At 53.1% G+C, this 16,657-nt stretch overlaps 1 protein-coding gene across 1 annotated transcript in view; it reads left to right on the top strand.

Annotated features, from left to right (window-relative positions):
* Nucleotides 1-16,657, top strand: part of LOC136962433 (sodium bicarbonate cotransporter 3-like) — a 39,911-nt gene that overhangs the window by 17,551 nt on the left and 5,703 nt on the right. The window contains 23 exon segments of the mRNA XM_067256213.1: nt 233-352; nt 354-379; nt 932-1,070; nt 1,241-1,401; nt 1,993-2,181; nt 3,626-3,900; nt 3,902-4,027; nt 7,861-7,977; nt 9,200-9,357; nt 10,123-10,210; nt 10,548-10,694; nt 10,825-10,931; nt 11,947-12,121; nt 12,433-12,566; nt 12,889-13,134; nt 13,366-13,471; nt 13,790-13,951; nt 14,292-14,405; nt 14,768-14,929; nt 15,182-15,433; nt 15,606-15,674; nt 15,828-16,001; nt 16,514-16,651. Coding sequence (XP_067112314.1) covers nt 233-352; nt 354-379; nt 932-1,070; nt 1,241-1,401; nt 1,993-2,181; nt 3,626-3,900; nt 3,902-4,027; nt 7,861-7,977; nt 9,200-9,357; nt 10,123-10,210; nt 10,548-10,694; nt 10,825-10,931; nt 11,947-12,121; nt 12,433-12,566; nt 12,889-13,134; nt 13,366-13,471; nt 13,790-13,951; nt 14,292-14,405; nt 14,768-14,929; nt 15,182-15,433; nt 15,606-15,674; nt 15,828-16,001; nt 16,514-16,651 — 3,385 coding nt within the window.

Here is a 16,657-nt window from a genome sequence, read left to right as displayed (position 1 = left end):
TCAAAGTTGCCCCCATCCCCCAACCGGAAACTAGTTAGCTCAATGTTCAATGCCAGTTTTCCCACAAATAAATGTCATCTTATTTATGTTTTTTGTTGCATACTTACATTATTGTAGCATATCTGCATGTTTGTATCGCGATTCCAGCGCAGATATGGCAAGTGACAATGTCGGCATAGTTGTTTGAATCAGCAATTCACGTCTCTTCTCTGTTTTGTCTCCTTCCCCTCAGGAGTCACAGGGCAGTGTATGTGGGCGTCCATGTTCCGCTGGGACGCGAGAGCAAACGCCGCCATCGCCACCGAGGCCACAAACACCACCGGAAGAGGCGGGACAAAGAGTCCGACCGGGGAGGACGGGCGGGAGTCCCCCACATACGGTAACGTCTTCCCCGTACCCTGCCTCCGGTCACACACTGGTGTTACAGCACCTTCTGTTACTACAATACAAACTACTTCTCACTGCTTTCACAGTGCCATAGTTCCTAGCTAGCACATCTATTTTATCCTAGCCAGCACTTCTCCTGCATCGTAGCTAGCACATATATTGCCTTCAACAGTAATGCATCTAGGCTGTGTGCTAGCATCCTGTTCATCAGACATTTTCATCCTCTCATCTCCTACTCTTCTTTCAAATGCATCTATGCTGTGTGCTAGCATCCTGTTCATCAGACATTTTCATCCTCTCATCTCCTACTCTTCTCTCAATCCTTCCTCAACCCTCCTACTTCCTTTCTCCCCTTCTTCAATCCCTCCCTCCCTCCCTCCCTCCCTCCCTCCCTCCCTCCCTCCCTCCCTCCCTCCTCCCTCCCTCCCTCCCTCCCTCCCTCCCTCCCTCCCTCCCTCCCTCCCTCCCTCCCTCCCTCCCTCCCTCCCTCCCTCCCTCCCTCCCTCCCTCCCTCCCTCCCTCCCTCCCTCCCTCCCTCCTCCAGACACCCCGTCCCAGCGGGTGCAGTTCATCCTGGGGACGGAGGATGACGACCAGGAGCACGTCCCTCACGACTTGTTCACTGAGCTGGATGAGCTGTCCTGCAGAGACGGCCGCGCCACAGAGTGGAAGGAGACCGCCAGGTCAGGCTCACACACACACACGCGCACACACACACACGTGCCCGCTCACACACACTCAAACATATACATACACACACACACACACGTGCAAACAGACACACACTACCGTACCTGTGTGTGTGTTAACCTGTGTGTGTGTGTGTGTTAACCTGTGTGTGTGTGGTGTGTAGGTGGCTGAAGTTTGAGGAGGACGTGGAGGATGGAGGGGAGAGGTGGTCCAAGCCGTACGTGGCCACGCTGTCCCTCCACAGCCTGTTCGAGCTGCGCAGCTGCATCCTGAACGGCACCGTCATGCTGGACATGAGGGCCAACAGCATCGAGGACATCGCAGGTACACCATCACCAACACCTTTGTTATCTCTCTGTCCCTCTGTTATCTCTCTGTCATCTCTCTGTCCCTCTGTTATCTCCCTGTCATCTCTCTGTCCCTCTGTTATCTCTCTGTTATCTCTCTGTCCCTCTGTTATCTCTCTGTTATCTCCTGTCCCTCTGTTATCTCTCTGTTATGTCTCTGTCCCCCATGTTATCCCTCTGTTATCTCTCTGTCCCCCTGTTATCTCTCTGTCCCCCTGTTATCTCTCTGTCCCATTGTTATCTCTCTGTCCCTCTGTTATCTCTCTGTCCCTCTGTTATCTCTCTGTCCCTCTGTTATCTCCCTGTAATATCTCTGTCCCTCTGTTATCTCTTATCTCCCTGTTATCTCTCTGTCCATCGTGTTTGTGAGTATGAGTCAGTGCTCTAGTTTATAAATGTACAATTTACTACTTTACTTGACTACAAACTGCTTGTGATCAGATGTGCCTGTAGCCTAACATTCTAGTGTGTGCTTGTGTGTCTGGATGTGATTCTGTATGCTTGAGTGTGTGTGTGTATGTATGCGTGTGTGTGTGTGTATGTGTGTGTATGCGTGTGTGTGTGTCAGACATGCTGATAGACAGCATGGTGGCGTCGGGGCAGCTGTTGGAGCAGCAGCGTGAGAAGGTGCGTGAGGCCATGCTGAAGAGACACCAGCACCAGAACGAGAGGAAGCTCAGCAACCGCATCCCCCTGGTGCGCTCCATCGCTGACATAGGCAAGAAACACTCCGACCCGCTCTTGCTCGACCGCCACGGTGAGAGCACAGGCGCCACGCTCGCATTTCTGTTTCTGCACACCAGGGGGCGGTGTGGGGGGGCGGGGCAGAGGGTGGGGAGGTGTTGGGAGGGAGACGTAGACGGGTGATGGAGGTGTAAAGGGTGAGGTGGTGGGGGGAGGTGATGGAGGAGGTGTGGGGAGGAAGGCGGAAGGCGGAGGGGTGAAGGAGGGTCAGGAGGTGGTTCCCATCGTGCCACCCTGTTGATGTCCTGCTCCGAGCCACGCCTGGGTCTGCAGCACCTGCAGACCACGCGAGGCTGCAGCACCTGCAGACCACGCGAGGCTGCAGCACCTGCAGACCACGCGAGGCTGCAGGTGCTGCAGGCCTCGCGTGGTCTGCAGGTGCTGCAGCCATGCCTGCAGCACGCAGAGGGACGCAGAGGGGAGAAACTGTGGAAGCCGTCCAGCCCGGAGCAGTGAAAGAAGAAATGTGTGCATGTGGCGCTAGCATGTCTGGCTAACACAGGCTTCTACTGAGCATGCTCACAGGAAGGGGTTTACCGTGTGTGTGTGCTAGGCTGGTCCTGGGCCCTGGTCCTGGGTCCCGGCCCTGGGTCCTGGCCCTGGGTCCTGGTCCTGGGTCCCTGGGTCCTGCAGACAGTAAGCCTAATTCTTGAGATGCCTGTATTGATTGCGAGGCTCCTGTGTGGTTGCATTGAGAGGTGGTTAACACAAGTCAGCTGATGACATCATCAGTGTTTTGGGCCTGGCTTGTTTCCACGTTTGGATTCCGTGTTGTCTTGACAACGTTGGTTTTCGTGTAATTGAACCTGAAACACACTGTGTAGTGGAAATCTGACAGAGGGAGAGAACTGATCTCTGTTTGTGGTTGTGTGTGATGCACTGTCACTAAACTCCTTACCCTCATGCAAGCCTTTCTACCCAGAATGCACTTTTATCCAATCTGCGTGTGATTGGTGGCCTGTTGGTAAATGGGACATCCTGATTGGCCTGTGCAGACCCTCCCTTTTCCCCCACCCAATCACGCTCGTCTCTCCTGACCCCTGTCTCCTCTCCTGCACACAGCCTTGCACCAGCTCACCCCCCTGCAAGCACCCTGCAGTCTCTCTCTCTCTCTCTCTCTCTCTCTCTCTCTCTCTCTGTGTTTCTCTCTCTCTTTTTCCTGACCTCTTTGGTTCCCGTGTTCCTGCCACCCACACACACTCCTCTGGGTCTGGTACAACCTCTCTTTAATCTCCTCCTGTGTGTTTTCCCTCTCTCCATCTCATCCCTCTCTCCTCTCCTTCACCTCTCTCCCTCCCTCTTTTCCTTCCTTCTTCGCTCTCTCTCTCCCTCCCCTCTCTCCCTCTCTCCCTCCCTCCCTCCCTCCCCTCTCTCCCTCTCTACCTCCCCCCTCTCTCTCTCCCCTCCCTTCTCCCTCTCTCTCCCCCCCTCTCCTCCTTCTCTGCTCCTTGTATCAGGAGAGGGCTTGTCCTCGTCCCGTCTCTCCCTCCAGAAGCCCGGAGTGTCCTCCTCGGCGTCCAGCCTGTCCCAGAGACGGGAGTCCCGAGTCTCCATGCTCCTGCATCACCTCCTGCCCTCCTCCTCCACCACCCCTGGGGGCCCCCTCCCCTGGCCACTCCCCCTTTGCCACCCCCCCAGAGCACCCCGCCCTCCGCCCGCCGCTCCCACAGCCCCCCCCCGCGGGCCCCCCCCGCCCATCCCAGAGGTGGTGGTCTCGCCCCCGGAGGACGAGGCCCCCGCCCCGTGCCGCAGAGAAGGAGGGGGAGGGGGCGGAGCCAGGAACGCGGCCGGCGACGGCGTCCAAGAGCCCGGCGCTCCAGCTGCTGCCGCTAGAAGGCAAATATCTGTGTAGCCTGCCAGTGTGAGTCACGGCTTGAGGAGAGAGCACTAGCACTGGCATGGTGGGCTGTACTCTCCCTGCTCCACCCCTTCACCCCTCCACCCCCCTCTTCACCCACCCTCCACCCCACTCCTCCAGCACAGGCATGGTCAACACAACAAATACTGTACACTAGAGCCCGACCGATTTATCGGTGGGCCGATATTATCGGCCAATATTGGCATTTTCCAAACTATCGATATCGGCATTTATAATGACCGATAAAAGAACAAAAGTGAACATTCAACTATGTAGATTATGTTAAGATACTGTAAGGCAGAGTTTCTGGATACATGTACAGCTTGTGTCTCTATAAGGTCAAGAGGTCATGCAGCGAGGCCCCCTCTGAGCAGAATATAGCATGCAGTCCAGACAGTGGGGAGACAGTGAGGAAAATCATGTACAAATAGGGCTTATCTGATTAACGACCACTTCACCTGCTGAACGTTTCTAGTGTATCAGTGTACTGACCACTGAAGACCCGTTAAGGAAGCGATTCTGTGCATTCTATGTTTGAACATGTCCAGATACTGTACTTAAGCACTCTTGTAAGAGAGAGTCTTCACTCATGCTAGCCACTCTGTTGTGGATTGGTGGCATGATCCGACGTCGAGCTAATAAAACCGAGTCAACCCTTTTTATAATTGTCGTGACTCCTTCCGGCCTGCCTTCTCCAGAATTTACATCTTATCAGATACTCTTACAGTCAGATATCATGTAAAGACAATATTGAAGTTAAATCAATTAAAAATGATTAAAAAAGATATATATATATATATATATATATACACATAGAAACGTATACAGATAAATGAATATTTAAAAAATAAAAACAGACGAAACACCCTTCAACCATTTTATTAGTTTTGGCGTTGCAGTTTGTCCACCAGAGAGCACTCTACAACGTCCCTGTTCAAAGGACTTTAAGTTTCATATCTTAAGTTTGTATTTTTATACATTTTATTTATCAGAACTTTAATATATGTAGATGTTCCTCTGGTCTGTTGTGACAATAAAACAAACACGTTTATTTTTAAACTGCATTATCATATTATTTTAGTGAGGACTCATAAATAACTACAAATAACTAATGTTAGGGAAATCTGTTTGTTTTGTTACGCGTTTCTGGATTAAAATATATATATATATATATATATATATATATATATATATATAACGGCCGATATATCGGAATATCGGATTTTTAAATCACCAAATATTTGTATCAGTATAGGCCTTAAAAATTATTTATCAGTCGGGCTCTACTGTACACACTCACTCACATACCACACACAAACTGTACACACATACTGTACACACACACACACACACACTCTTTCATCCTCTTCCTCCTTCCCACCACCTGTCTTGGCTTGTGTGTGTGTGTGCGTGCACAGTTCTCCATCATGCTGTATCACTTTCACTTTCCCCTGTTGCCCTGGTTTAGCCTTGACCCTAGCACTGCCCTGGTCTAGCTTTGACCCTAGTACTACCCTGCCCTGGTCTAGCCTTGACCATAGTACTGCCCTGCCCTGCCCTAGCCTTGACCCTAGTACTGCCCTGCCCTGGTCTAGCCTTGACCCTAGTACTACCCTGCCCTGGTCTAGCCTTGACCCTAGTACTGCCCTGCCCTGGTCTAGCCTTGACCCTAGTACTACCCTGCCCTGGTCTAGCCTTGACCCTAGTACTGCCCTGCCCTGGTCTAGCCTTGACCCTCTAGTACCTGCCCTGCCCTGGTCTAGCCTTGACCCTAGTACTGCCCTGCCCTGGTCTAGCCTTGACCCTAGTACTACCCTGCCCTGGTCTAGCCTTGACCCTAGTACTACCCTGCCCTGGTCTAGCCTTGACCCTAGTACTGCTCTGCCCTGGTCTAGCCTTGACCCTAGTACTTCCCTGCCCTGGTCTAGCCTTGACCCTAGTACTGCCCTGCCATGGTGTAGCTCTGTAGTTGAGGGGCCACTGAAACAGCAGGTTTCCTCCCAGCTAGATTTGTCTCTGGGCTCTCAGAATGTTCTCATCGGCGTGGATAAAACGGGCGCCGACCTAAAACAACTCAGTCTGTCGTTCAGCCTCCTCTTCCTCCTCCTGGTTCGCCCGAGTGCAAACACACACACAGGCCTTCTGAGGATCTCTGTCCACTGCATGTCTAGTGAATGTTACAGGACGGCTAAATATAATATAGGCCAGGCGGAGGTCTGGGAGAGGGGGGTGGGAGGGGGGGTCTGGGAGAGGGGGGCGGGAGGGGGGGCCTGGGAGAGGGGGGTTGGAGGGGGGGTCTGGGAGAGGGAGGTTGGAGGGGGGGGGGCGGGGAGGGGGGGCCTGGGAGAGGGGGGCGGGAGGGGGGGCCTGGGAGAGGGGGGTTGGAGGGGGGAGCCTGGGAGAGGGGGGCGGGAGGGGGGGCCTGGGAGAGAGGGGGTGGAGGGGGGCCTGGGAGAGAGGGGGTGGAGGGGGGCCTGGGAGAGGGGGGGCCTGGGAGAAGGGGGTGGAGGGGAGCGTGTCACTCACTGTGACTTTTAGTTTTTTCCCGTCACAGACTCTGCCCTGTATTTATAGACCGACCGAGCGTGTGTGTGTGTGCACGTCACCAGAACCCGACACCAGACTGGTTTCAAGAAGGTGGAAAAATGTGATGGGCGAGTGGGGTTCTGGTGGGGTTCCGTGCAGTAGTGGAGCACTCAGAGTCGTGATGGAGAACGCACCGGAAACGAGCGGCTGGACGTCAGTTGCAGGCCCAAGATGGACCCCCGGAGTTGCGCTGCCGCCGTTTCCTCTTAGCACTCGTCAACGCGGAGGAGTTCTGTGACGGGGTTAGCTGAGTGTCAGTGGAGCTGTATCTCCCCAGAGGAGGGGGGGGGAGGGGGGGGGGGGGAGGGGGGAGAGGAGGGCGTGGCCATGTGGGAGGGTGTGACGCCACTGATTAAAAGACCCGGTCGGTGAGAGAATTTCTCCAAGCTTAATCTCCCTGAATGAGGCACGACGGGGAAGCGAGCTGTTCTGATCCAGGGGCTTTGTGGGGAATGTGAACCCTGAGGGTTCTGCTCCCTGTTGGACTGGCTGGTGACTGTCTGGTTATGACCGACTGGTTCTGACCGGCTGGTTCTGACCGCCAGCTCGTGTCTCAGAGGTGGTGTGGGTGGGTGACGTTTGCGTACGTGTCATTTCCTGTCAAACTCTTAAGACGGTGCTACAGTTTATCCATCATCATCGTCATCTCATCGACACCCCCTGTCCCCGCCCGCCCCCCCCCCCCCCCGTCCCCCGTCCCCCCTCTCTCTCTGAAGTGCTAGCGTTCCTCGTCCTCTGGACGGTTAATCCCTTCCCTCAGCCTCCAGCCAGGCTGGAGACCAGGCTGGGGATTGCTTCAAACCCTTGAGACACTGCTGCAGGCTAGCACCAATCAGGACACGTCACAGAGTTCTGTTGGAGAATCAAGTCAGGCTGAGTCCACATTCTCTCAGCATTGTGTGGCTGTGCAGGTGTGGAACACACAGCCAGTCATGATGTGTGCAACGTGTGCAACACAACATGTTTTAACTGTTCCCTGTAGATCTAAGGTTGAGTCTGTAAAGCAGTTGATCCAAGTCAATCAGAATAAAGCAGCAATATGTTCATGTCTGTCTCTACTGCTGCCCCCTGTAGAAACTGACCCTGCTGACTCCATCCCTCCCTCTCTCACTCTCTCCATGTCCCTCCCTCGACCCTTTCTCTCGGTCTGTGTCTCCCTCCATCTCTCTCCCTGTCTGTCTCTCCCCCTCCCTCCCCCTCTCCCCCTATCTCTCTGGTCTCTCTCTCTGTCTCCCCCCCCTCCCCCAGGGTCCCTGGTGTCGGCCAACTCTGTTCCCCAGTCACCTGGAAGCCAGCAGAATGGGAGAGAGGAGGCCATCCAAAGTTGGGGTCAGTAGAGAGAACAGCAGTGTGGACTTCAGCAAGGTAACCCTGGTTACTGACCTGGTTACTGACCCGCTAACCCACCCAACATCCACCCCTGCTTCCACACCCCTCAACCTCCTGCCCATATCCACACCCCACATTCACCCCCACCTCCACACCCCTCAACCTCCTGCCCATATCCACACCCCACATTCACCCCCACTTCCACACCCCTCAACCTCCTCCCCACCTCCACACCCCTCAACCTCCTCCCCACCTCCGCACCCCCCCCCCCCCCCCCCCCCATACCGAGGGCCCATGAGGAACGCTCTGAGCCATCGATGACATCACACCCAGGTCACTTGGAGCACCATCAGAATGTCTGATTCAGTCAGTCCGTTACTAGGAGAGCACCATGCTGAGTTGTGTGTGTGTGTTACTGCATGTGTGTATGTGCTACTGCGTGTGAGTGTGTGTTACTGCATGTGTGTATGTGTGTGAGGCCTTGCCCAGAGAACCAGGATATGGCCTTCAAAACTGCACAACCTACTTAATTAAATAACTGTGCTTGACTGAAAGTAGCCCTAACCCACCTCTCCCCCTCCCCCACACACCCCCTGCATGGTAGCATCTTATTATTTCACCCTTTATCCTTGGAAAAAGTCAGCTGGTACTCACCACCCTTAAAAACAGATCTTTCTGCCAAGAAACAGCCTTTCATCCAGTGACTCACAGCAGGAAGGAAACAGGATGTGTGTGCGTGGGTTTGGATTTGTGTGTGTGTATCTGTCTATATAAGAAGGAAGAGAGATAATTCCCTCCTTTCAGCTTTTATAGCCTCCCCCAGTACTTTCAAACCGTTAATACAAAACACACAGTTCTCTCTCTCTCTCTCTCTCTCTCTCTCTCTCTCTCTCTCTCTCTCTCTCTCTCTCTCTCTCTCTCTCTCTCTCTCTGTCTCTCTCTGTCTCTCTCCCTCTCTCTCCTTTCTCTCTCGCCCCCTCTCTCTGTCTCTCTCTCTCTGTCCTCTTAGACACCCTTCCATGTGATCTAGCAGCAGCTGTCACAGGAATAGCATGTCATGTGTGTGAATGTTGTGTGTGTACGGTATGTTTGTGTGTGGAGGCGTCTGTCACAGGAGCAGAATGCTGTGTGTGGAGGTGTGTCTTCGGTGTGTGTGTGTGTGTACTGTGTGTGTACTGTGTGTGTGTCACAGGAGAAGCACGCTGACTGCGTTCCCCCAGGTCTGTGTTTTGACCCCCCCCCCCCCCCCGTGTCTCAGGTGGACATGAACTTCATGAAGAAGATTCCTCCAGGGGCCGAGGCGTCCAACGTGCTGGTGGGGGAGGTGGACTTCCTGGAGAGACCCATCATCGCCTTCGTACGCCTCGCCCCAGCCGTGCTCATCACCGGCCTCACTGAGGTGCCTGTGCCCACCAGGTACGCACACACAGGTCTCTACACACACACACTCAGGTCTCTACACACACACAGGTCTCTACACACACACACTCAGGTCTCTACACACACACAGGTCTCTACACACACACACTCAGGTCTCTACACACACACACTCAGGTCTCTACACACACACAGGTCTCTACACACACACACTCAGGTCTCTACACACACACACTCAGGTCTCTACACACACACAGGTCTCTACACACACACACTCAGGTCTCTACACACACACGGCCCCCAAACACACACACACAGACTTCTACACACACACACTCAGGTCTCTACACACACACAGGTCTCTACACACACACGGGCCTCTACACACACACACTCAGGTCTCTACACACACACAGGTCTCTACACACACACACTCAGGTCTCTACACACACACAGGTCTCTACACACACACACTCAGGTCTCTACACACACACACTCAGGTCTCTACACACACACAGGTCTCTACACACACACACTCAGGTCTCTACACACACACGGCCCCCAAACACACACACACAGACTTCTACACACACACTCAGGTCTCTACACACATACGGGCCTCTACACACACACACACACACAGACTTCTACACACACACTCAGGTCTCTACACACACACACACACACACACACAGACTTCTACACACACACACTCACCCCACCTCCTCCCACAGTGGTTTCTCTCCTCATCCCTGACCAGCATGTCCTCTCTAAGGCTGTCCTCTTCCTCCTCTTCCTCCCCAGGTTCCTGTTCCTGCTGCTTGGCCCCACAGGAAAGGGCCCCCAGTACCATGAGATAGGCCGCTCCATGGCCACGCTCATGACCGACGAGGTGGGTGTTCCGTGAGCTTCATTCTCTCCCCTCCCTCCCATAGATATATATAAAGACTAGATGTCTTACGGCGGAGTCTAGAACGTCCGCACATGGCGGCCATCTTGCTACAGTCAACTCGCTCACCCATAACATTGTGTTGATGCTACATGTACTTTTTAAATGACCATAACTTGCTCAATTTTCAACCGATTTTGAAACGGTTTGGTTTGTTATCAACGTCAGAATTGTCGTTACGCCACTGGCCGCAATGTGCGGACGTTCTAGACTCCGCCGTAAGACATCTAGTCTTTATATATATCTATGCATGACCCGGTCACCTTCCACCCTTCTGCAGATCTTCCATGACGTGGCCTACAAGGCTAAAGACCGCACAGACCTGCTGTCAGGGATAGACGAGTTCCTGGACCAGGTGACGGTGTTGCCACCAGGGGAGTGGGACCCCACCATACGCATCGAGCCCCCCAAGAATGTCCCCTCACAGGTCAGACTCTTCATCTGATCAGATTCACCTTCAGATCCTGCTTCAGGATGACTAGAGAGGGGTTGGGGTTAGGGGCTACAGAGGGTTTCACAGTGAGAACCTTCTAGATCCTTCTCTCTCCCCCTGACAGATGAAGAGGAAGAGGCCTTCCCAGCCCAACGGCTCCCTGTCTCCTTCTGTGGAGCAGGAGAAGGAGGAGGAACATGAGACTGGACCAGAGCTGGAGAGAACTGGACGGTAGGTCCCCCTTTCTCCTCCCCCTCTCTCCTCTTCCTCCCCCTCTCTCCTCTTCCTCCTCTCTCCTCTTCCTCCCCCTCTCTCCTCTTCCTCCCCCTCTCTCCTCCCCCTCTCTGCTTTCTAGTTGCGCTGTCTGTGCGTCAGTTTGATGAAAACGTCTGCTAAAGAAGTGAATAAAAGACAGAAAACGCAGTGTCAAACCGGACAGAAAAGATGCTGTTATTAAACTCAGTATTGAAAAGGGTCCCACACACACATACATAGACACACACACAGGCAATAACCTCACAGACTGGGAGCTGCATTATTTACCACTGTAGACCCACTCTCCTTTCTGCTGCCGCTAAAAAAAGCAGCACGCTGGCAGAGAGAGAGAGGGGGGGGGGGAGAGAGAGGCAGAGAGCGAGGGAGAGGGAGAGAGAGAGGGAGAGAGAGAGAGAGAGAGTAGAGGAAGTCACAAAGGGAAACATGAAGAATGGCAGGAAACAGAAGAGAGAAAGAATAAAAAGAAGAGAGAGAGAGAGGGACAGAGAGGAAGCCAGTTAAGGTGTTAAGCTGACACTGACTGCAAAGATCAGTGTGTGTGTGTGTGTGTCTGTAGTGTATGCTTATATGAGGTACAGACCCCGGGTGAGAAAGATTTTACTTGTCTGGGTCAGTCAACAATCAAGAACATGCTGCTAATGGGTCCACCACCATCACCACCACCCCCAGATGAGAACATGTAGTCCTCAGCACCTCTGTCGCTGATAGGCACCGGAACGCACAGCTTCCAACAGCTAGAGTAGCACTTAGAACCAGAACTTAGAACTTCAGAACCAGGCTTGGTTCCGGTCGGTCATCGTAAACACATTATACGGGTATAGCTGAGGGATAGAGCGTTGAACCGCAGATCATGGGGTTCACGTGTTCAAATCCCCCCCTCCCTTGTATGTCTCCTGGATAAAACCATCTGAAGACACAACCTGCGTTAAACTCGCTGGATGCTAACTGGTTTTCCCCGTTGCGTCGTCAGGATCTTCGGAGGCCTGGTCCGGGATGTGAAGCGCAAGGCTCCGTTCTACTGGAGTGACATCCGTGACGCCTTCAGCCTGCAGTGTCTGGCCTCCGTGCTGTTCCTGTACTGCGCCTGCATGTCTCCTGTTATCACCTTCGGAGGGCTGCTGGGGGAGGCCACCAAGGGAAACATAGTGAGTCTGGCTCAACCTCACTCACCCTTCACTCTGTCTCTCTCTCTGTCTCTTTCTGTGTCTTTCAGTGTCTGTGTCTCTCTCTCTGTATCTCTGTCTCCCTATTTGTCTCTCTCTCTGTATCTCTGTCTCCCTATTTGTCTCTCTCTCTGTCTCTGTCTGTTTATCTCTTTCTCCCTGTCTGTCTGGTTTACCCCCTTTCTCTCTGTCTCCAACTCCACTTCCCATCCTCCTCCCCCACCCCTCCTCCTCCTCCTCCCCCCCTCCTCCTCTCTCACTCCTCCCCTTCCTCCTCTCCTCTCTCGTTCCAGAGTGCCATCGAGTCCTTGTTCGGGGCGTCTCTGACGGGGGTGGCGTTCTCTCTGTTTGCGGGCCAGCCCCTCACCATCCTGGGCAGCACTGGGCCCGTCCTGGTCTTTGAGAAGATCCTCTTCAAGTTCTGCAGGTGAGTCCTGCTGTCAATACTGACCCTGACCCAACACTGACCCTGACCCTAACCCAACACTGACCCTAACCCAACACTGACCCTGACCCTAACCCAACACTGACCCTAACCCACCACTGACCCTGACCCTAACCCAACACTGACCCTAACCCAACACTGACCCTAACCCAACACTGATCCTAACCCAACACTGACCATAACCCAACACTGACCCTAACCCAACACTGATCCTAACCCAACACTGATCCTATTCAACACTGACCCTAACCCTGCTGTCAACACTGACCCTGTGTCTCCCTGCCATTGCCCCCCCCCCCCCCAGTGACTACGGCCTGTCCTACCTGTCTCTGAGGACCTGCATCGGCCTGTGGACCGCCTTCCTGTGCCTGGTCCTGGTTGCCACGGACGCCAGCTCGCTGGTGTGCTACATCACGCGCTTCACGGAGGAGGCCTTCGCCTCGCTCATCTGCCTCATCTTCATCTACGAGGCGCTGGAGAAGCTGATCCACCTGGGGGAGCACTTCCCCGTCAACACGCACAGCAGCTTGGACAACCTCACCCTCTACTCGTGGGTTCCTGGTTAGGGAGCAGAGAGGATGCTGGGAGATGTAGTTTTAAGGGGCGGTTGTGTTTCAGGATGTGACAGGGATGCGAATGCAGCTGTCGTGGGTTGTGTTTGGTGTCGCGGCGCGGAGTGTGTGGGATGTGGAGTGTGTGTGTGTGTGTGCGGTCTGGGACAGTTGTCTGTGATTGTGTGTGTGTTGCAGGTGTCGATGTGTAATGTGTGTATGTGTTGCAGGTGTCAGTGTGCCCCACCCAGCAATGCCTCAGAGCAGACACTGCAGTCGTGGAACCAGACAGGACACACGCAGAACTCCATCTCCTGGAGCAGCCTCAATGTGTCGGTGAGACACACACACGTGCGCACACACACACACACACACAATGTCAGGTGGCTGAGCGGTTAGAGAATCGGGCTGGTAACCAGAAGGTCGCTGGTTCGACTCCCGGCCATGCCACATGACGTTGTGTCCTTGGGCAAGGCACTTCACCCTACTTGCCTCGGGGGAATGTCCCTGTACTTACTGTAAGTCGCTCTGGATAAGAGCGTCTGCTAAATGACTAAATGTAAATGTAAATGTGCTCTGACCACAGCTCTGTCTATCTCTATCCCCCTGTCTGTATCTCTCTCTCCTCTCTCTCCCCCTCCCTCTCTCACTCAGATGTGTAACTTGTTCCACGGGGAGTTTGTGGGCCCTGCCTGTGGCCAGCGTGGTCCCTTCATCCCTGACGTGCTGTTCTGGTCCATCATCCTCTTCTTCACCACCTTCCTCCTCTCCTCCTTCCTCAAGCAGTTCAAGACCGAGAACTACTTTCCCACCAAGGTGTGGCGTTCGCCCGCAAGCCCCTCCTCTACCTGTGGAAGTGTGTGTGTGTGTTAGGGAGTCAGGTGGCTGAGCGGTTAGGGAATCGGGCTAGTAATCTGAAGGTTGCCAGTTCGATTCCTGGCCGTGCCAAATGACGTTGTGGCCTTGGGCAAGGTACTTCACCCTACTTGCCTCGGGGGGAATGTCCCTGTACTTCGCTTACTACTGTAAGCTCTGGATAAGAGCGTCTGCTAAATGACTAAAATGTAAAATGTAAATGTAAAATGTTAACAAGATTAACTAACTGGCTACTGAGTCTTCCTGCCTGAATCTGTTTTCGGTCGGTGTGGTGATGCAGGTACGCTCCACCATCAGTGACTTTGCGGTGTTCCTGACCATCATGATTATGGTGCTGGTGGACTACCTGATGGGCATCCCCTCTCCCAAACTCCACGTCCCCGACCGCTTCGAGGTATTGCTTTAATTCTCGGGGAGGGAAAGAGGGAGAGAGGGAGAGAGGGGGGGAGGGAGAGAGAGGTAGAAGGAGAGAGGGAGAAGGAGAGAGGGAGAAGGAGAGACGGAGAAGGAGAGAGGGGGGAAGACATGCAGATTCAAACCCAGTTACCGGGGCACGCATGATTTTCAGTTTTAATATTGATATTTGTATTATTATTAGTTCATGGGTATATCTTAGAGGTAGCAATCAAGCATATCAAGAAGTCGCAGCTTAATTTAGCACCTTTTATACATTTGAACTGTCATATAATCTTCTGAGGCAGTCCAGGTATATAAAGTGATGGTGTTAAATGAAGGGTATTGCGGTCCTCCCTCCAGCCCACCTCCAAGCACCGCGGCTGGCTGATCGACCCGCTGGGGGGCAACCCCTGGTGGACGCTGCTGGTGGCGGCACTGCCTGCGCTGCTGTGCACCATCCTCATCTTCATGGACCAGCAGATCACAGCTGTCATAGTCAACAGGAAGGAGCACAAGCTGAAGGTCAGGGATAGGGGCAGGGAAAGGTTGAAAAAAATAAAGTACAATAAAAATAACGTAAAAAAAAAAAACTAAAAACGTTTGTGTTGTGTTCGAAAGGTTGAACAAGTATTTGTGATGTTTTGGGGAGGGGAGTTGAAAAAATGAAATCCCCCCCCCAAAAAAATCAAAAGAAAGGTTAACATTTTTTTGGGGGAAAAAAAAGTTTGGAAAGGCAGCTGTGATCAGTGCCGTTTCTCTCTGTCCGTGGTACAGAAGGGCTGTGGCTACCACCTGGACCTGCTGGTGGTGGCAGTGATGCTGGGGGTGTGCTCCATCATGGGCCTGCCCTGGTTCGTGGCTGCCACCGTCCTCTCCATCTCCCACGTCAACAGCCTGAAGCTGGAGTCTGGCTGCTCCGCCCCCGGGGAACAGCCCAAGTTCCTGGGGATCCTGGAGCAACGCTTCACAGGGTTCATGATCTTCCTGCTCATGGGCTGCTCCGTGTTCATGACCTCCGCCCTCAAGGTCAGAGGTCATGGGGAGGCCTGTTTACACAACGCCTGTTTACCGAACCTCCGTTAAATAGGGACGTTTTACGTCGTACGACAGTGATACTTTAGTGAAGGGATGTTTTTATGTAGTACTATAAACTGTGCATACAGGATATATTTATAATACCTTTCTCTTCCCCTCCCAGTTCATCCCCATGCCAGTGCTGTATGGGGTATTTCTCTACATGGGAGTGTCCTCTCTTAAAGGCATCCAGGTGAGATTAGATTCACAGTTAGATTCAGATTCAGAGTCCTACTAGGTACAGCCACAGATAGTGATCCTTACTTCTCCTTCCTTTAATTAAATCTCTGTCTTCCGTCACCTTCTCCATGGGTTCCCTCTCTCCCTCTCCTTCCACCTCCTCCAGTTCTTCGACCGGATCAAGCTGTTTGGCATGCCGGCCAAGCACCAGCCCGACCTGATCTACCTGCGTTACGTGCCCCTGTGGAAGGTCCACGTGTTCACCCTGGTCCAGCTCACCTGCCTGGTGCTGCTCTGGGTCATCAAGACCTCGTCTGCTGCCGTGGTCTTCCCTATGATGGTGAAACACTCTCACACACTCAGAAACACACACACTCAGAAACACACACACACACACACACACTCAGAAACACACACACACACTCAGAAACACACACACACACTCAGAAACACACACACTCAGAAACACACACACACACACACTCAGAAACACACACACTCAGAAACACACACACACACACACTCAGAAACACTCTCACACACACTTAGAAACACTCACACACTCAGAAACACACACACTCAGAAACACACACACTCAGAAACACTCACACACTCAGAAACACTCACACACTCAGAAACACACACACACACTCAGAAACACACACACACACACTCAGAAACACACATACTTAGAAACACTCACACACTCAGAAACACACACACTCAGAAACACTCACACACTTAGAAACACTAAAAAAAGATTGAAACCCTAGCAGCTTTGCATGCCTTGTTGCTTCCATCCTTGGGTTTGTTTCCTTGTTTGTCCTGACGGGACTCTGTGTTCTGCTGAAGGTGCTGGCTCTGGTCTTCATCCGGAAACTTCTCGACTTCTTCTTCACCAAGAGGGAGCTGAGCTGGCTGGACGACCTGATGCCCGAAAGCAAGAAGAAGAAAGAAGACGACAAGAAGAAAAAGGCGAGAGAGAAACTGGTAATG

The sequence above is a fragment of the Osmerus mordax genome, chromosome 18 (assembly GCF_038355195.1).
Source record: "Osmerus mordax isolate fOsmMor3 chromosome 18, fOsmMor3.pri, whole genome shotgun sequence".
In the NCBI taxonomy this organism is placed as follows: domain Eukaryota; kingdom Metazoa; phylum Chordata; class Actinopteri; order Osmeriformes; family Osmeridae; genus Osmerus; species Osmerus mordax.
This window is presented reverse-complemented; position numbering and strand designations above follow the sequence as displayed.